This window comes from Artemia franciscana, chromosome 13, assembly GCF_032884065.1.
Source record: "Artemia franciscana chromosome 13, ASM3288406v1, whole genome shotgun sequence".
Taxonomy (NCBI): domain Eukaryota; kingdom Metazoa; phylum Arthropoda; class Branchiopoda; order Anostraca; family Artemiidae; genus Artemia; species Artemia franciscana.
The window spans coordinates 19,713,599-19,735,313 of record NC_088875.1 but is presented as its reverse complement, the minus strand read 5'-3'; the positions used below and the strand labels follow the sequence as shown (position 1 = coordinate 19,735,313).

General features: G+C 34.2%; 1 protein-coding gene across 2 annotated transcripts in view; it reads right to left on the bottom strand.

Annotated features, from left to right (window-relative positions):
• Positions 1–21,715, bottom strand: part of LOC136034627 (glucose-6-phosphate exchanger SLC37A4-like) — an 85,434-nt gene that overhangs the window by 21,396 nt on the left and 42,323 nt on the right. For both annotated transcript variants that reach the window (XM_065715924.1, XM_065715925.1), the window contains exons 5-7: positions 21,594–21,695; positions 7,502–7,672; positions 725–810 (exon numbers count right to left, since the gene is read on the bottom strand). In XM_065715924.1, the coding sequence (XP_065571996.1) occupies positions 725–810; positions 7,502–7,672; positions 21,594–21,695 (359 nt within the window). The remainder of the gene's footprint in view (positions 1–724; positions 811–7,501; positions 7,673–21,593; positions 21,696–21,715) is intronic.

Below are 21,715 nucleotides of genomic sequence, written 5' to 3'. Positions count from 1 at the left end.
CTTTACTTATGCAACGCTCTTGCGCTGCCTATGATACTAGATTGTCATAAAACCAAGTACACCTAAATGCCATTGTTTCTGGAAGCATGTTAAAACAGAAAGAACTAGACGTAAGGAACAGTGGGGGGAGGCCATTAACCCCTCCAGTAATAGATTAACTTATGTTTATTTTAAGTTTTATCGTCATGGTTTGTTTTTACGTGTAACACTTAAATTTTCATTTATTACACCAGACACGTCACTATAAAAGCTAGGCTATTTTTTTTTCTTTTTACCATAGTTAGTAGGTACAAGAACAAACCCCTCGATTTTGACAATATATTTTGCCCCCATCTCTACATCCTCATGGATTGACACCACTGAGTACCGCATATAGAATAAAAAAAAAGGTTAAATTAGATTAGACATGGACACCGACATGGATTAATGCACGAACAAAGAAAGAAAACTGAAATGAAGCCCTAACGGAGAGTCTGAGAAAATGCATAAGACACAGCTATTTTTAAAACTATCATCAAATATTAATCATCACAAGTAATCCAGCAAAAACTACTCATGTCCGAAAAAAATACATAAATAAATTTGCCTAGAAAGTATCTATCTCCCTTACTCTCCGAAGCACAGAAATTGACACTTAATATTAATAAGATATTCGCTACTTCTTTTCTTTCCTTCTAGCCAACTTTTCATATTATTTATGCATCTGAAAATGAAAATATCATACCTTTTTCATGAGGATGTCAGTTAAATATCCTGCCAAGATTCCTCCAAAGAATCCTCCTGACTCTAAAGAACTGACAAAGCTACTTGCTAGAAAGAAATGAAATATATACTTTTATTTTTCTCTGACAAATTAAAACCTAAATCATATAACACTAGTCATTCACCCGTTTAATCACCAGGTTTTGTGGACCTACTGAATATTCGTTTGATAGGGTCAGAAGATGACTGATAGGACACCACCCTCAGGGGGCCGGTCCCTAACTAAGCGGTAAAAATTGCAGTATTTGTGGTATCTGTTTTACCCATAAATAACTAATTCCTCTACAATGTCAAACAGGATGCAAAGCTCATTTTCTCTTGGAGAAATTGCTCCAGCATTGATGTGTTTTGTACGATCTTTTTATCATTATTAGTTATCCAGGCAACATTTTTTCCTCTTATTTCTTATGTGTCTTTTGCTCTAAAATCGAATTAGCCAACCATGACATGATAAAAAAAAACAAGTTGGGAAAATAAAATCGACGAAAAAAACTATAGAACGGGTTCTTTCTCCAGAGTGGTCAGCTTTGCGTTCTCAATTCAATAAAAAAAAAATCAGCACAAAGAAAAAAAATTCAAAAATAAGTGAAGAACTGATAGAGGTTTCAAAAGCAGATACAAAGTAAATCAAAATACTTAAAATATACAATTAAGATGCTCCCGTCACATAAAGGAATGTAGCTAAAATCAAAGATAGTTTTCAATAAAGAAATATGTAATATATTAACTCTTTTTGAAAATAGCCTCTCTGATTAGTATTTATAGAAGCTTTACATTTACTTCAAATAGATGATCGATTCATTTTGTTTTCTATGGCCGAAACAACTGACTTGATCTTAGATTCATATTTCGAAACAGTATCATAAATAAAGTTAATATGACATGTCTACGAAACTGAACTTATTATTAAATCCAAAAAAACTAGATTCCTGTAAGATTACAATTGATCTGAAATTGTGCTCGGAGCAATCAAACAGTTAGGGATAACAAACTGTAAGTAAGGAGGGACCCGGCTCAATAGTAACCAAAATTCTAAAAAATGGAGTTTTGATACCAGTAGGTATATCAAAATAATCGAGTGCTTATACTGATTTGAAATGTGCAAGTTTTATCAAGTTTAGTCTTACCGGTCAAAGATTGGAAGCCCGAGAAAATTTCCCTGATTTTCGAAAAAAGGGGGAAACCCCCTAAAGGTCATAGAATCTTGAGGAAAATCACGCCATCAGATTCAACGTATCAGAGAACCCTACTGTAGAGGTTTCAAGCTCCTATCTGAAAAATTTGGAATTTTGTTTTTTTTTCTAGAAGAAAGATCACGGGTATGTATTTTTTTCCCCAGGGGAGATCGTATCAACCCAATGGCCCAAGATTATCGTGAGAGGGCTCATTCGAACGAAAATTAAATTTTCTAGTGCTCCTTTAAAGTGATCAAAAATTGGAGGGCAACTAAGCCCCCACCCACGCCTTATTTTTCCTCGAAATGGTCCGATCAAAATGTCGAGATAGCCATTTTTTCAGAATAGTTGAAAGAGCAAAGAACTATGCTTTGGAGATATCATGACCACCCACAGCCCTTAGGGAAAGGTCTTTAAGTTACAAAAGTTACTCATTGTAACAGTATTTTTCAATGGGAAGTATGCCTATATTTTTCGGGGGAGGGATTTTTCGCTGGTGGATTTTCCACGAGAATAATTTTCCATTGGGAGCGTAGTTTCCAGGGGATAAATTTTTCAGGAGAAATTTTATACTTGGGGAATTTGCCAGAGTTCCTCTCGAAATTCCTCTTATGTATTACTTCCTCATTGCCGACTCAATTTTACGCGTGGAGATGTTAAGGGTAATTATCCGGGGTAAATTTTCACCAGGATTGAATTGTCTAGAGAGTAGATCTATGGAGAGGATGGATTTCTCTATGGACGTTTGAATTCTGTCTCAATTCTTTAAGAACGACTCGCGAAACACTGTTTGTTTAATTAGAAAAATAAAAAGCTTTTTTCTAAAGTACTAAGAACTTTAGCGTAAAGAGCGAGGTGTTGAGGAGGAGCAGCCCCCCTCATATATGTACTAATATCTGTTCGTTTTAAGTTTTAATGTTGCTCCTTACTTTCATTTGAAAACGCTTGTTTTTATTACTTAATCTTACGAAGATGTACATTCTGTATCCTCCACAAAAACTGCGTTGTACGCGTATTGCTTTCATTTTTCTTATAGCTTTACAAATCAGAAAAATTCAAGTTATTTTGAAATTTTTATGTCATTAAATAGGTGACACAAAAACTTCAAAAATCAGGTTCCCCTAAGCCCCCTAGAATTATATCAAAAACACTAAACAAAGATTTTGCTGATTCAAAAATTATTGAATTTTCTTTCTTTGGAACCCTAGGTCCTCTCAAACCTCATCCGGAACTACACATAGATTACCCTACTGATTAGAAAAAGGCTTATCACCGAGTAAAAACTGTATATTTGGACTCTCTCTTGTGCCGTTCGTAAAATACGAAAAACCAAGGTCAATTTTAAAGTCAAATCAGATATACAAAAAAAAAAACTAAACGAAATTACAGAGCAACACAGTGCGACAGGGACTACCCCCATCTCAACCCCTGATCATTACACTAAAGTTAAATGGTACCTTAAAATTACTTCTTATTCAAATTTATCGGCCCTTGTCTTTATTATATAATTGGAAAAACTAGCTTTAGTGTAAAGATTGGGGAACTGAAGAGGGGGCAGTCCCTTTCATATACAAAATAATTGCGATTCGTTTTAAGTTTTAATGTCGGTCTTTAATATTGTTCGAGAAACTCATTTTTTTTTTATAGCCCACACCCTAAATGCGAGGAGGGCAACTGTCTCTTCAAACTCGACTCTTTAAATCAACCTGCATTTTATCCACACTAATACTTTTAGAAAATAAACTTCATTTAGTGTACTTGCTTTTCGAGATACAGAGTAACTACTTGAAATCAACTATCGTCTATAGCGTAAGAAAGGAGCTTACACCCCGTCACCCCTCACACTGAACCTCTCATCAGATATTCTTGTATAAATTATACTTATACATATATATTTTTATAGTACTGAAATCACAGCTTTGCCCGGGCCCTGGCACTCAGCAGGCTTATATATATATATGTAACTCTCCTATTACACAATAGCATAATCATCAGTAGCATCCCCTCTGTGACTATAAGTGCGATGAACCCCCGGCGCCCCGTATGTGACTTTAAGCGCCATGTACTCCTATTATTCCTACGGCTATTTGGAGCTGCTAGTCCCTTGTATCCAGCAAAAAAACTTGTAGGAGATTTAAAATTTTCCGAAAAAATACATACCTATTTTCTTGACGAAACCATTCAATTGGTACAAGCGCATCCCTACACATATGGCATTATCACGATTGCCAGTTGATAAGTAAATTTCTGGAAGCATTATATCCCAGTATCGTTTGCCAATTATGTTGTTCAATAATTGAAGTGAGCTTGAAGTGACATGATGTATAATAAACAAAGTTTTGATATGGAATCTAGCATACATTTGGAAGATATCTTTTTTTGCAATCTAATCGCACAGAGCCAATTATTCATTATTGATAATTAATTATAATTAAAACCGACCAGGTTATCATTTTTGTAATGTAATGGTCCTGAGTACATCTGTTTTCCGTTACCGGGGCTTAAGCATGAGTTTGGGTTCCAAAATTCCCATCCAGAACCAAATGTCCCCCACCAGGGCACCAAGTCCCCCTTCAGGGTCCCGTAACCCCTCCAGGACCCCTTCAGGCCCCGAGTCCCCCTCCGGAACCCAATACCCTCATCCAAGTTTTGCTACCCCCAGTTATTTTTGAAATTCAATTGATTATTGACTATCGATATTGATTAATGATAACTGATCATTGATTATCGATATTGATTATTGATTATTGATTAATGATTATCGATTTTTAGTTATTGATTACTGATTATTGGTTATCGATTTACTGATTATTGAATATTGATTATCGATATTTAATATTGATTGTTGGCTATAGATTATTGATGATCGATACTGATTACTGATTAACGATCATTGATTAATGGTTAGTGATTATTGACTATTGATTATCGATTATTGGTTATCGATTATTGAATATCGATATTGATTATTGATTATCAATTATTGATTATCGATTATTGATTATCTATAATTGATTATTGATTACTGGTGATTGGTTATTGATTACTGATTATCGATTATTCATCAGTGATTATCGATTATTGATAAACGATAGTGATTATTAATTATCGATTATTAATATTTGATGATTGATTACCGATATTGATTATTGACTATCGATTATTTATTATTGATTAGTTATTATTGGTTATTGATTATGGATTATCGATTACTGATTATCGATTATTGATTGGGGATTATTGACTATTGATTTTTAAATTCTTTTAACCTAGTATTTATTTGGACTAATCCATGTTTAAGCTTAGCTTAAACAACATAATGTAAGCTAGGTAAAAAAAAAAGAACCTCCCCCTTTAAAATATATTTGATTTTATTAATAATATTTGAGTTTTTAATAAAATTGGGTTTTATTTTTTAGGAATAAGAACATCCATATTTAAAAAAACATCTTATTTTATTAATAATATTTATGTATTTAATAAACTTGTTTTTTCTCAGAAAAAGATCCACATTATAATACATCTGATTTTTAAATAATGTTTGAGCATTTAATAGACTTGGGTTTTATTTCGCAGAAAGAAGAACATCCACGTTTAAAACGCATATTATTATCAATATTATTATTACTATCTTAATAATAATAATAATAATAATAATAATAATAATAATAATAATAATAATAATAATAATAATAATAATAATAATAATAATAATAATAATAATAGTAATAATAATAATAATATATTACTATAATTTATTATATGTATAATTATTGTTATAATTAATATAATAATATAATATTATTATATTATTAATATTATTCAGAATATTTGAGTGTTCAATAAACTTGGGTTTTAGTTTTCAGAAACAAGAACATCCACGTTTAAGATACATCTGATTTTATTAATAATATTTGAGTATTTAATAAACTTGGGTATTAGTTTTCAAAAATATGAACACTCCTGTTTAAAATACATCTGATTTTATTAATAATATTTAAGTATTTAATAAACTTGTATTTTAGTTTTCAGAAATATAAAAATTCAAGTTTAAAATAGTCCCATTTTATTAATAATATTTGAGTATTTAATAAACTTGGGTTTTAGTTTTCAGAAGCAGAAACATCTTTGTCTAAAATATATCTGATTTTATTAATAATATTTTAAAATTTAATAAACATGGGTTTTAGTTTTCAGAAATAAGAATATCCTTGTTTAAAATAAGTCTGATGAAAAATTTTTAAGACTTGGTCAGAAAGGCAGGTTTACATTTTAGGACCGTTTTCAAAGACATTAGTTCATAAGACATTAGCGATTTCTATGATTACGCATGTGACTGGTGAACGATGCTTGCAACCCACGAGTTTTATCCTAGTCTTAATATAAGTTTTCTTAATAGAATCCTTGTCTTAATAGAATTATCTGTACAGAGAATTAGATAACTAATATTGTTCTACAGTGACACAACGAAATAATCGAAGAAAGCAAAACATCCGATATAATGGCCAAATGAAGAGCATTGTTAATTTGTAAAAAGTAAAGAAGGTCGAAAAAGGAAATCAGCAAAGAAAGATTAATCAGAAAATATTAGTTTGACCATCAGTACTTTTAAATGAAAACAGTACTTAAGCTAAGAGATACGGGATTTCCTAGCCACATGTAGATAAATCACATCTTTTCAAGTAATAGAAAAGGGAATAATCTCTTGATTTTTTCAGCAGACCCTAATTATCTTGATTTCTAGTAATTGATACAAGCTTGTTTATTTTCAAGTTTTATTTTGTGCTTGCAAGTGCTTGTATGTATATTCAATTCAAATCGATCAATTGAAAAATGAAAAATTGCTCCGCTTGCCAGTTTTATTTTTTTATAACTGGATGTGACCCGCTTTCCATGTGATTGGAGAACCCACCCCTACGGGGACTAAGACTGTAATGTTGGGAAGCGATGAAATAAAGTGGGGTCGGCAGCCTATGACCCGAGGGCTACCGAGCGGCCTATTTATTAATATCAAATGACTCCATTTTAGTTCAGAAAAATAACACAAACTAAATAAAAATAAAAAAAGTCAATAAAAAAATAAATAAAAAATAAAAAGTCATTCAAATAAACACGAAACAAATATTTAAACAAAACAAAAAATGGATGCTAAGAACAATATTTTAGTTTGATGACAACATTGCTACAGTGATAATAGGTGGACTGCAGGGACATCCTGTGATAAGATATTGCCATTGTTAGGCGCACGGCGTGTGCATGTTTCTGTCACTGTTGCCTCCGTCAGAGGTTTCCGGGAAATTCCACAGGTTTGTGCAGGCCGACCTCAATAGGTCAGCCTGTTTTTTACTCTTTTTAGAATCTGTAGTCCTCATCGGCGCTTTTCGGGCTCAAAAGACAAATTTGGCATATCTAAACTAGCATTTTTTTAGAAAAGTGAAATTTGCTGAATGAAAACTGTTTTCACTCGGCCGACTTCGTCTGAAAAGCAAAAGCAAAGAAAAAGCTTTATGCCTAAGTTTAATGCAACACTGATATCAAGAGCTAGCTTAAATGGTAATAATTACCCCTCAGTTGCGAAAATTGGCGGTCTTCCATAAGATAAAGCTGGCTCCAGTCGACTGCAGCAGTTTTGGCTGCGAAAACAGACATATAGGATCCTGCTATAAGCCATAGGAATGGTGACTTCAAAAGGTCTTTGCTGGTATACTTTGTAGATTCTTTTGATGTTTCTTTTTCTGAAAAAAAAGAATAACCTAATAATTTTGACCTTATAATTATCAACCTTAATAATCGTTGTGTGTTTTTTGTTTATTATTTTTTATGTCTAAAAAACGATGTTAAAGGTAGGCGATCATTAGACATTTCATCAAGAATCGATTGCTGGAATTACCAAGGACTTAATTTCTGCGTATAAAAAGGGAACTCATTTCATGCAAAAGTGGTAATAATGGTCACCTTCGTATATTTTTATGTCTTTTACCATAAGCTGGATTTTGTCTTTTCCTATAAAACGTCAATATAGCTTTGTTCATTTAAACTGTTTTGACAGATCTCCACCTCCAAAAAACGCGCCCCTCCGAGAAGGGTTCATGTGAATGCCCCTAGTCTAGTGTCAAAAAGAATGTGAATTTAGTAGAGGTCTGCTCTGATTTCTGCTTTTTCCCCTTGATGCTGTTTTCCCCTCAGGCATTAATGCAGTAAAAAAACAAAGCGGACATTGAAGCAGACAATATCCTCTTTAGTACCAACTACATCAAGGTTATCACTAATGCCAATCAATTACATAAGAGACTCTTCAGTTTATACTTCCATCAATGGAAGAGTACTTAAGACTTGAACTTGATAAGATCATTATGAGTCCTAACTTCTCTGCTCAGAGAAGACGAAAGTTTGACGATACCAATAGCTGCCTGAGAACTATAAACACCTAATTCTTCGCATTTAGATGTTAAGGATAAGAGGAAAACCTTCAAGGTGCAATGGAATTCCTGTAGGAATTTCTTAAAGGATAAAAGTTCTTTTTGAACGACTGGAGTTTTCTGTCGATCCATAGCAATCTTTTTTAAGAGTCATGTGGCTGTTTTAAAGTAGAATGTACTATTAAACTCGAAGTACAGTTAGAATATGTACTGAGAAACCAGAGATAGTTAAATTTCTAGGGAAAAGAATGTACGTAATTGGCTATATGGGTGCTTTACTTGTAAAAGCTAATTTAGTTATGGTAATTAAAGTGTATTTGTGCCATAGAAGATCTGTTCTGACCAGAGGAGGCCTCCACTTCAAGCAACAATAAAGTTTATCAATAAATCCGAAATGTATCGACAGTCTTTAGTCTTTGATCGCGTAGTCTCTGTATTTTTGAAAAACATCTATCAATTCCTTATCTTCTTTGCTTTTTTCCAATCCAAGTAAATTTCAGTTCACTTTTCTATCCTCTTCTCGAAAGGCAGCGGGCATATCAGGCAGGTTCTTAAGATGTGCCTGTAAATGCATCGAAGATCGGGACCAAACCGTTTGACTATTACTGGGAGAAGAGAAAAGTCGCCACATTTTGAGTATTAAATATGGCATTTGCTCAAGTAGTCTGACTCGTTAAATGTGCTTAAGGTATTTAAAAAAAAAGACACTGAATTACTTCTCAGTTAATTCTGCTTCTCGATTAAGCTTGTTTTTGTTCAAAAACACAACCGAATTACAAGGATAAAGTTTTTGATACGAACCAAGAGAATCTGACGTCTGAAATTGCTTTTAAGGCCTATGTAAAAACTTGAGAGGGCACTTATTCTTTATGAGATCAACAGTTGTAGCATATGAATTGAGCTCCCTTTAGGTCCGACTGTCTAGTCCCTCCTTCGAATCCCAGTCCCGACACTTTTTAAAAATCTACTTCAAGACACAGGCGCGTTTTATGTAATAGGGAATGTTTTCTTCGAGATGCAGGTGTTAATTACGTAATAGGGAGTGTTTTATAAACGATACATGTATAAATTACTTAAAAACATTTGAGGGTTACGGCTTGTTTACTTCGGGATTTCTTTGGATGTTACGCAATAGGGAATCTTTTCTTTGGGTCTTACGTAATAGAGAGTGTTTTTTCTTTAATTGTTTAAAGGCCAGCCAGGGAAAAAACTTCAGGTCCCGTTAGTGGGGGACCTTCAAGACCCCGGAGCTCTTAGCAACCTTATCGACCAAGGGGCCCCTAGAAACCAATTCAACCAGGGGCCCTAGCAGCCGAATCCAATGGAGGCCCTAGCAACCAATTCCAACACGGGCCCTAGCACTAAATTCTAACGGAGGTCTCTAGCAGTAAATTCCAAGGGGGGTCCTAGCATCCAGTTTCTTCGGGCCCCTAGCATGCGATTCCATCAAACTCGATAGCAACCCTTTACAACGGGGGATCCCTAGAAAACAAGTCAACCGGAGTCCCTAGCAAAGAATTCAACCGGGGCCCTAGCGAGCAATTCCAACGGTGGCCCTAGCAACCAGTTTAACCGAGGGGTCTTAGCATCCAATTCCACCGGGAGGTCCTACAAACCAACTCAACCGGCAGAGGGCCTAAAAACCAATTCAATCAGGGATCCTTAGCAACCAATTCCTATGGGGGGAATAGAAACCAATTCCAATAGGGGGCTTCTAGTGTACAATTCAATCAGGCCCCTAAAATCCAATTTCACCAAGGCCCCTAGCAACTACTTCAGCTGAGAAAAGGTCTTAGCAACCAATTTCACCGGGTCCCCTAACGATCAATTCAATCGGAGGGCCCTAGTAAGCAATTCCAACGGAAGTGGGGGTCCTAACAACCAATTCCAACGGGGCCCCAGCATCCAATTTTATCGGGGCCACTAGCAACCAATTTCACCGACAAGGCCTTTTTCAAGACGTTTCAAGATTTCTTTGGTAGTTAAGTAATAGGGGAATGCTTACTTGTGTTAAGGATGAAGAAATCACACGTAATATACTAGACTTCAGGAACCCATGGGGCATCCTGGTGTGTAATTGAGGAGGGCATAAACAAGGGGTGTTACATAATGACAATGCACACGTGGTTTGTTACATACAACTTTAAGAGATTTTATTTTCTTTCCATACGTTTCAGGGGACCTTTATAATCTAGAGATTTTTGTCAGCATTAGGATTTGAAAGAGATTTCACCTCAATCGAATGGATTGCTAAACACCTCAAATATGAAAGCCTTTCTAATATTAATTTTTGAGGAATACTTTCTAAGTGATAGCCTATTTGACGCACGGTGGGATTCCCTGCCTGCTTTCTAAATGATTAAATGAACCGCATGTTTCCAACGCTTTCCATTTGAGAGCATACAAGCATACCAATTCGATTGAGTTTTGATCTATTAGAGGCACCTGCCTGTTACATTCAGTTAATTTAAATCTTGATACTAGCAAAATCACATTTTGAAAACTGAAACATTCAAACGATGTAACAAAGTGACACACTTTTGCATTCAGTTATTTCTGAGAGGTGTTAATGAAAATGCCAAATTTCTTTGAGACAGGTCTATGCATCTTAACGCTATCGTGACAATATTTGGCTAGCCCACCCTGGCAAGTAATTCCAGAGAGGGGGTTTGTAATTAGAGAAAAATTTAAGCCATATTAAGAGATATTTCCGAGAGGTCTTAATAAAAGTACCTCGTTTCTATTGTTCTATTAAATGCACCTGCCTGTTACATTCCATTTATTTAAATCTTGATACTAACAAAATCACATTTTGAAAAATGGAAACATGCAAACAATGAAAAAAGAGACACATTTTGTATTCGGTTATTTCTGAAACATTTTAATGAAAATACAACGTTTCTTTGACCTAAGGCTATGCCCATCCACGCTACCGTAACAATATGTGGCTGGTCCAGCTTACGTAGCAATTCCAAAAGGGAAGGACTGTTATTAGAGGTAAGTTTAAGCCAGATAAAGTGACATTACTGAGAGTCTTAACGAAAATGCTTCGTTTCTATTGTTCTATTAGCTGCAACTGCCTTTTATATTCAAGTAGTTTAAATCCTGCAACTAGTAAAATTACATTTTTAAAAATAAAACACGCAAACGATGAAAAGAGACATATTTTTACTATACTCAAAAATTATTAAAAAAGTATTTCCTATTATTCAAAAAAGTTTTCCTACAAAAATTATATTAGAGAGGTTTTCATAGTTGAGGTGTCTATCAATCCATTCCATTTAGAGAAAATCTTTTCCAATCCTAATGCAGACAAAAATCTTTAGATTATAAAGGTTCCCTGAGAAGAATGCATTGAAAGAAAATGAAATCTCTTAAAGTTCTGTGTAAAAACCTACGTGTGCATTGTCATTATGTAACACCCCACGTGTATGCCCTTCTCAGTAGCAAGCGAGGATCCCCCATGGGCCCCTGAAGTCTATCAAAATCAAATTTTGAAAACTGAAACATGCAAACGATGAAAAAAGTGAAACATCTTTGCTATCACTTATTTCTGAGATATTTTAAAGAAAATGCCACGTTTCTTTGAGACAAGTCTATGAATATTCACGCCATCGTGAAAATTTGTGGCTAGCCCACCCTAGCAAGCAATTCCAGAGGGCGAGGATTGTTATCGGAGGAAAAATTGAGCCATATCAAGAGATATTTATGAGAGTTCTTCACGAAAATACATCGTTTCTATTGCTCTTTTAAATGCGCTTGCCTGTTATAATGCATTTGTTTAAATCTTGATACTCACAAAATCACACTTTGAAAAATGGAAACACGCAAATGACGAAAAAAGAGACACATTTTGTATTCGGTTATTTCCGAGACATTTTAATGAAATTCAACATTTCTTTGGGCCAAGGCTACGCCTATTCAGGCCACCGTGACAATATGTGGCTGGTCCAACCTAGCAGGCAATTCCAAAGGAGAAGGATTGTAATTAGAAGTAAATTTGAGCCAGATTAAGAGACATTTTTGAGAAGTCTGGATGAAAATGCCTCGTTTCTATCAGTCTATTAGCTGCACCTGCCTTTTACATTCAATTAGTTTAAATCTTGATAATAGCAGAATTATATTTAGAAAAATGAAACACACAAATGATGAAAAAAGAGACGCATTTTTGCATTTGGTTATTTCTGAGATGTTTTAATGATAATGCCACATTTCTTTTCACAGAGAATATGCATATTAATACCAACGTGACAATATTTTGCTGGCCCCGCCTAGCAAGTAATTTTAGAAGGAGGGGGGTGTAACGGGTGAGTTTAAGCCATACTAAGTGATTGTAAATTATATAATTTGTCCATTTTTAACACGCAGGACTTATCATTGCATTCCTCAAATGCATGCGATCAAAATTTGACGTAATCATTTCCTTTCTGCCTTTTTCATTTATAATTAAAACAAAGATATTTTAAATATAAGTAAATTTGCTTAATAAGACAGTAACTAAAAAATAAAACTTTGTGAAAAAATTCGTCAAAGAAAAGTAAAGATTTATTTTTATTTTATTAGTCGGTGATCTTTTAAAAAACAAAGTAGACTGTTCAAATGCAAATATTTTTCATGTTGTAATATATAAAAGAAAATAATTGTAACATAATTCTTGTGGTGGCTAAACTCATGCTTTTATAAGTATTTCCAAAGCTAGTTTGTTCAAATGAATGCAAGTCAAAGTAGAAAAAAATGGGACGTGAAAAATTAATAAAACAATATTTTTTCTTAAATTTATTGTCTAAATTGAGGTTCATTCAATCTGGAAATTTCAACTATTGTGTCTACAAGGCCTGTGATTGTAAAGCATATCTGCGAAAAAAAATCGAATTTTTCAAGCTAAAAATCAATTTAACCACATTCCCCCTCCCCAAAATAAATGTTTTGTTCTTGATAAGATTTTCTTGGTCCAGTCTACTTACGATTAATGCTAATCGAAGAAAATATGTTTGGCCCATTCTAGTGTCCAATGAATGAATAGAACCCATTTTTTTTTTACATTTCTTTCCTCCGAGGGAAGTATGTCCTATTATGCGTGCCTCTTGTTTTTACCTACAGGTCCTGCAAGTCTAAGTCAATCTAAAACAAAAAAAATTTCTGGCCCACTTTCAGGTGTCACTTATAGATACATACAACCAAAACTAAGACTTTCTTCATTAGGCTCTACCAAGCCCTGTATAGATTCCATTTAACTTAAAAGCCTATCAGAGACAAACAAAATTTTGGGTCCATTTTCGGAGTATTTTGATACACTCGTTCCTCATAGTGTCATTGGATTTACATCGACAGATAGGTGTGAAAACTTCGATTTTCATGGGAGCTTCAAGTAAAAAACGTTTAGATAGCTCAGAGACAACATTTTAGCCACTCCTTACAATATAAATTTTTAAGTCCTCTTTATCCTATACAGTTTCTGAGACATTGCAAAAATGTTATTTTGATCACTTAGATAGGTATAGTTTCTTTGAATAATCACCTAGATTGGTATAATTTCTTTAGATATACCTCTCCCCCTTTCTAAAGTCAAAATTTGAGTTCCACTTGCTCTGACAAATCGTCCTGAAAGTTTTAGTTTGGTCTCCTAGGTCTCATATCCCCAATGATACTCTATTATGTTCGAGAGGGCAAACATAGTGCCTTTCAATTTACATTTCTTCACCGTGAATGCATTCTATTATTGCAGGGCTTTAAAGCACCGAAACTTTTAGGCAGATTTGGGATAAAATTATGATTAACCCTTCTCTGCCTCCTCTTCTAAGTTAAAAATTGAATTCTAAATTCCGTTCCCGCTCCAAAAAAAATCCATTAAATTTTCAGTTTTATTTGACAAGCCCCTCTAAAGACAGTGTAGATACACAGTTTTGACATTCTGACAACAAATAGTATGTTTTGAGTTACCTTGCTACTTTACTGTGACTAGATACTAAAACGTAAAGCAATTTATAGTACGAAAACATTTAGGTCAACTGGATACAAAAAATGTTCAACCCCCCCACCCAATAAAAATTTGTAGTCACCCTAGACCTTCGCCTCTTTTTTCTTAAACACTTGGTTGAATTTTCAACAACATCATCCCCGAGCTGTTTGTGAGACACTGCAGATATTGTAATTTGACAGCTTGGATAAACATAGTGTATCCAATCTTTTTATTTATTTACCTTTTAATCTTTTTATTTACCTTTACCAATCCCACCAAATAAAATTTCAACATTCACTCACACGTGACCCTTGAAACTCCATGAAAGTTTCAACGGGATACACTGAGCCGTTCCTGAAGCACTGCGGATATACCACTTTGATAGTCTGGTAGCACAGAGTGTCTTTTGATTTGCATTGCTAGTTAATCGTCCTTAGTTTAAAAATCCCACATGAGCTTATAAAGCAAAACCGTAATATTGATCAGAGACAAAATTATTTTACCCCTTTCCCCAACATAAGATTTGAAGTCACTTGCCTAAATCTTCCCTTCCTTTCTAGAATAGTATTCGAAATTATCAACTTCATCCTCCAAGCCATTGCAGACATATTGCAGAGATATCATTTCCATAACCTTGACACAGGCAGTGCCTTTCGAACTACTTCACAAATCTCCCTAGGTGAAAATTCGATATTCATTAAACTCCCTACGCTGTCTGACAGCTTCTACTCAATCCACGAGGCCATTCCTCCGACATTGCAGATAATTTGAAAAATTGGATCAACATGAGGTACGCACATCATATCCAGATTGTACATTTGCGAAACTCTAGGAGTCTTGGTCTAGCCAACGACCCCTAAGGACTTTAGCATTAAAACCTAACTATGAACAATGGTTAAATTTACATTACTTAGGTCCATTGCTCTTGGGGCTGTTGGGGTTATGTTGACCCCAGCCCTCAAATTACTTGACCAGAGAGGGACCACTGAAAGTTTCAAGTCAATTACACGCCCCAAACTAGCACCCCCTATCTGTTGTAAAACCTATGTGTAAACAGCAATAACTCACTTGTACATTTGAATTGTATATTTAGAGTTTGTTTCTTTTTTGTGCCTTTATTTTAAAATTTTTCCTTTTTTAGTTCTTCTTCTTTTCGATTTGAATTTGCTAATTTTGCCTGTAAAGTCCGAATTATTTTTTGCATTTTTATTATTTATGCTATTCTTTCTGCTGGTACGCAAAAAAATTTATTGTTTATTCATGGGAAGCATCGGCAGTATATTTTTAATCTTGGAACTTCTGTGGTCTAAGATACCGCTTCTAGGTTGTTTTATTTTCATCTCGGCTTTGTCTTGATTAAATAAAAAAAAACAAGTTTTTTTAACTGAAAGTAAGGAGCGACATTAAAACTTAAAACGAACAGAAATTACTTCGTATATGAAAGAGGCTGCTTCCTCATCAACGCCCCGCTCTTTACGCTAAAGTTTGACTCTGTCTATCAATTCTTCTTTTTAAAACAGTAAAAAACTTTAGCGTAAAGAGCGGGGCGTTGATGAGGAAGCAGCCTCTTTCATATACGAAGTAATTTCTGTTCGTTTTAAGTTTTAATGTCGCTCCTTACTTTCAGTTAAAAAAACTTGTTTTTTTTTTATTTAATTTCTGAACGTTTTTGAATCAATGCATGTTTTGATTTTGGCTCTCCGCAGAGGAATAATTAAAACGAAATTTGCATTTTTTTTTTTTTTTTGGCTAAATGGCTTTCTCATAATTTTGATCGAATGATTTTGAGAAAAAAAGAGCGGAGGAGGAAGCCTAGTTGCCCTCCGATTTTTTGGTTAATTAAAAAGGCAACTAGAACTTTTAATTTTTTACGAATATTTTTATTAGTAAGAGATTTACGTAACTTATAAATTAGCTTACGTAAAGAACTTTTGTATTCTCATATTTTTATTACATATATGAGGGGGTTCGCCCCCTTGTCAGATCCTCGCTCTTTACAATAAAAGCTTAAATTTTGTCCCAATTCATTAAGAATGACCCCAGAATCACAAAAGCCGTAGAATAAATAGTTGAAATTACTAAAAATACTTTAACGTAAAGAGCGAGGTATTAGGAGGAGGTGAGCCCCTCAAATGGGTAATAATTTCTGTTTGTTTTAAGTTTTAATGCTGTTCCTTACTTCCAGGTGAAAGTACTTTTTCATATTTATTTTTTCATTGTGTTTTTAAATAATGCTAGTAAATCCTGCGCTCCCTTCATGGAGATTTTCATCCCCCATGACAAATTATCGATGGAAAGTTCCCCCAGCATATCCCCTTCTTCTCAACCCCTCCCCCAACCAAAAAAATCCTCCTGAAAACACCTGTACACTTCCCAATAACCATTACTATATGTAAGCATTGGTCAAAGTTTGTAACTTGTTGCCCCTCCCATGGGGACTGTGGGGGAGTAAGTCGTCCCTAAAGACATAGTTATAAGGTTTTTTGACTACGCTGAATAAAATGGCTATCTCAGAATTTTGATCCGGTGACTTTGGGAAAATAATTAGCGTGGGAGGGGGCCTAGGTGCCCTCCAATTTTTTTGGTCACTTAAAAAGGGCACTAGAACTTTTCATTTCCGTTAGAATGAGCCCTCTTGCAACATTCTAGGACAACTGGGTCGATACGATCACCCCTGGGAAAAAGAAAAAAAAAAAAAAAAAAAAAACAAAAAAACAAAAAAATAAATAAACACGCATCCGTGATCTGCCTTCTGGCAAAAAATACAAAATTCCACATTTTTGTAGATAGGAGCTTGAAACTTCTATAGTAGGGTTCTCTGATACGCTGAATCTGATGGTGTGATTTTCGTTAAGATTCTATGACTTCTAGGGGGCGTTTCCCCCTATTTTCTAAAATAACGCAAATTTTCTCAGGCTCGTAACTTTTGATGGGTAAAACTAAACTTGATGAAACTTATATATTTAAAATCAGCATTAAAATGCGATTATTTTGATGTAGGTATTGGTATCAAAATTCCAGTTTTTAGAGTTTTGGTTACTATTGAGCCGGGTCGCTCCTTACTACAGTTCGTTACCACGAACTGTTTGATTAGTCAGTTCTGCCTTAGATCTCGTATCTTTACGTCTGAACAGTCTTTCTTTCATATCTTCAGGATGTTCGGTGAAAAACCGCTCTGTCTGAATGAACCATTAGCGGTTGAATAGAAAAAGAAAAAGCAAAAACTAAAAAGAGTCCTAAAGTTTAAACTTTAGCAAATTCACAGACTTTGTCTAATTTTCCTTCTTGATTAAAGGAATTTTAAAAGCATGATACTTCAAAAAAAAAAAAATAATTAGAGCGACAGCCAAGAACAGAAGCAAGTGCCGATCGTATGCAAACATTTACATAAAAAATGAAGCAGTAGGACTAGTCTCTGTAGCAAAAACATTAGTTCTAAAGTCAGGCAGACTTCTTTATCAGGCCCCCATCCCAAAGTCTGACCATTGTATTTCTAGTTTTTCTCAGAGTAACGAAAATTGTTTCCATGGGTCACGGATCGGGTCCAGTACCGTCAAATATCGCAAGTACTTAGTTATACTTTTAGATTCGTAGTCCTATTGCAAAATTAACTAGAGTCTAAAATGTGGTCCTAAAGTTTTGACTTGAATCGTGCTTAAGAAATTGTTTAACGCCGTACCACTTTTCAATGTTTCGAAAAGTATAGTATAGAAACAAAGCATAGAAACTTTAAAATTCCTCATCCACATTAATTAAATGCTGATCATAAAATTTCACTTAAAATCAAAAGAATGCTCCAAAATTTCCTTGTCAGCGTATCAACGGTGAAGACAAAAAGGTTGACACTCTGGTAAATGATCCTTTTCATTTTAACCCAATTTAAAGTTTCTGTTTTCGGCCACTTCCAAAAAGCTCAAATTTTGAGGGATTTTTTAATTTCTTCAAAGAGCCTAGGATGATATTATAAAAACTATTCTCTAGTCTGGGTCTCAGACTCAATTCCACCTTTATTCTATCGCCATCCATTTTGCAAAGCTACACTAAGGGTAAGGACTTCACTCGTTTTAATAGCATATCCAGGTTCTTTCCCTTTTTTATTGTACCTGTACCGAGCTAGATAAGACCCTTTATTTCATAAAGGGTTGTGTTGTGCGCAATATTGAAAAATCTGGTATCTTTAATTTATATGTAAGCATATACCAATGCACCAAAAGGAAATTTTGATCCCATAGATCCCTTGTGGGCTTTTTTTGGTAAAACTTGCACGCTAAAGCATTATTTTGAGGTTTTATTCCGGTTCAGGGAACCCCCTTTACGCCCCCAATTTTTTGTCTTAAATCAAATTTAAAAGCGATTGGTCTTTGTAGAAATAAGCAAGAATGTGTCACTAAACTGGTTTTTGCTGAATATTAAATAAGTTCCAGATATTACGTAATACATTACATAAAATTACATTACAGAATATTACATAAGTTCTGGGTGCTTCAGATGAACATCCTCCCCTCTCCAAAACTGTTATTTATGCAAGAAACCTTCATATAAGCGTGATAATCAAAGAGACACCATTTCATGGAAACGCAGTTTTACTCAAGTATATGAAAAACCAGACGTTTATGTACATAAGAAACAAGACGTGTACAGTCTTAACGTGTCTTGGTTTAATTAAACCTATCCCTAGGATACTTTACCCCTCCCAGAAGTTAAGAGATCTTTTCTCAAACAATGTCCCATGTTAACCATATTTTATTAAAATTTTATCAACGATTCCCCATTTTAATTAAATGAGGTTCTTAGCGAATTTTGGTGGAATCTGAATACCTTAAATAATATTTAGAACAACAGGAATTTTAATCTCTGAATTCTTACATGGCTCATCTGTTTCATCCCATCCCCCCCCCTCAAAAGAAAAAAAATCTGCTAAACTTCATGGACACACGAGCAGTTATTAGTGAACATTATTTGACAGAAGTATTCTGTCTTATCCCTGTGAAGGAACATCCCCATCAACTATTTCTCGTATCCTAGGACAATCCATCATCTTTTCCTTGTTGGTAATTGCCTTATGTCGGTCAGAAGCTTGATTAAATATGAGAGAATGAGGGAAAAAAGTTTCCCAAAGATACTAAATTTCTGTTCGAAAATTTGCCTTCAAACCCAAGTGCTGTCTCATTTTATAGAACGATCTGGTGCCTACTCATCTCGGGAAACCGATAATTTTCCTTTTTCAGGTTATTACGAAATGACAATCTATCATTATTTTGAAACAGCGTATAGAGGCATGTACTTAGAAAATTATTTGGAGGACAAGACGGTTTTCTGCGTAGGGGAATGAAATCACAAATTACAAGAAAAATTGCATAAAAAATGAGGGCTTTAAGCAGCAATGCTCCAGGAGCCCCATGTCGTGTGTACGTGTCAGGGCAGATGAATAGTCAAATTGGTTTTAAGATACAGGATAGAGTAGAATCTTCCGATTGTTATTGAGTAAAACTAAAATATTATTGTTCTAACTATTTAAATAGCGCAGCAAAAATAGGTTTCTCCGAATCTAAGTGATCCCTAAAGCCATGCTCATTAAAAAAAAAAAAAAAAATATTAACTTAGGCAAAGACAGTAAAAAAAAAATCTTTTTTGTGCTGAAAAATTGAAGTAAATGTTATAAGTAGGCTAATCAGTGTTAAAAAATTAAAAAAAAAAAACACCACTTGACAGTAAGAACTTGACATCTGGTAACAAATCCCCGAGGAGTGTTGCAGCAATAGCAACCCATGGTTCATAGTTGCGGAAAAATATATGCAACTATATCTTACTTTTATTAATGTGTATGCAACCGTGTCACGTTTGCAGCCAAGTTATGATTATTATAAGCTATTATTTGTGCGGTCAACGTGTAATTCGAGAACTTTTAAAATAAGTTCAGTGTCAATGTCAAACTCTGTATCCGCATTGTTCTTACTTTGACCTGCATTTAGACTGTGTACCATTTACTTCGTTTAGTGAGCATCTGTGAAATGGTTCATAGCGCAAACTTTTACTCTTAATGTACTGTTCACTTTTGGACATAAGATAATGCATGTCTTCTTGCTTCCTTTTCATGGAAAATCCGTCTAACTTGCAATAAACATCAAAATCGAACATCTTAGGAAAAAGTATAAAATAAGGACTTCTGTAGCGAAATCATGATTTTTGGTAAAATTTCCCACAGAGCTATGAGAAACACAAAAATTTTGCTTAGGTTGTCGAAGAGTAATCTGAAGCTCTGTCACCATTCGAAGTTATTCGATTTTTAAAAGGCTCAACTTCGAAGGAAAGACGTTTTGTTTAAACAAAATGTAGGAAATCCGTAAAATTAAAAATTTCGAAATAGAAAAAGTACAAAAGGGGTTTTAACTTTGAAAAATGAATGTCTCCTTCAATTTTTAGAAGATTAAGATGCATTTATTCGCACTGGAAAAAAATCTACCTTGTCTAGAAAGAAAGTTAGCTCTTGGGTTTAAACAAAAATTTTAATGCACCATTACACTTTGGAAATTATTTTTAAGTGAAAAAAAAGGAATGTTTTATGTAAGAAAAGTTCAGTCATCTAAAATAATTTTCATAATGTTACTCGATTAAAATACAAGAAACATCAAATCAAAAGTTTGACAAAACAGCCCAAAAATTCGGAATCTGGTATTCCAAATTCACTTTTACAAAATTATTTTGAAGTAGTCGAGCAGAGATTGTTTAGCCAGAAAAGAAGTGGTCTAAAAAGTGCTCTTGTTTTGACACCATATACTACATGAAAAACAAACTTTTTTTTTTGAAAGACCATGGAAATTTTACGAACTTCATTGGAACTTTTCTGCCTTGTTTTACAATTCCCATGCCAAGAAAGGAAAAAAACAGCTTTGAAGCAGTAGTGCTGCTCCGCAGTACTGCTGCAAAAATGTTGATTTTACAGTCTACTTTGCACTAGGATAAATCCTCTAAAAAAACAAATAAATACCAAAATAAATAATAATAATAATAATAATAGTGTTATAGAGCTACTGAAGTTCGCCGTATTTTTGAAATATCGTCAAAACTAACTACAAAATTTTTTGAAACCACAGTAATTGCCATAAAGAATGCTTTTCGTGCAAAATTGCGAATGTGTGAGCGTAAGATTAGTATAAAGTGTTTTTTTTCTATTAAGTTTTATTCTAAATATTTCTTTACTGCTTGCAGAAAAATAATGCAAGGAATTGAATTACAATTAATTTGGTAATTCTAATTATCATAGCTGTAAATTCTTACCAGTTACATTTTTCACTTTCTCCTCTAAAGATATTTCATTAATTGGGGGCTGATCGTTAATTGTACAGAAGCCAACTATTGACATTATCAACGAGCAAACACCTGCAATAAATCAATCAGAC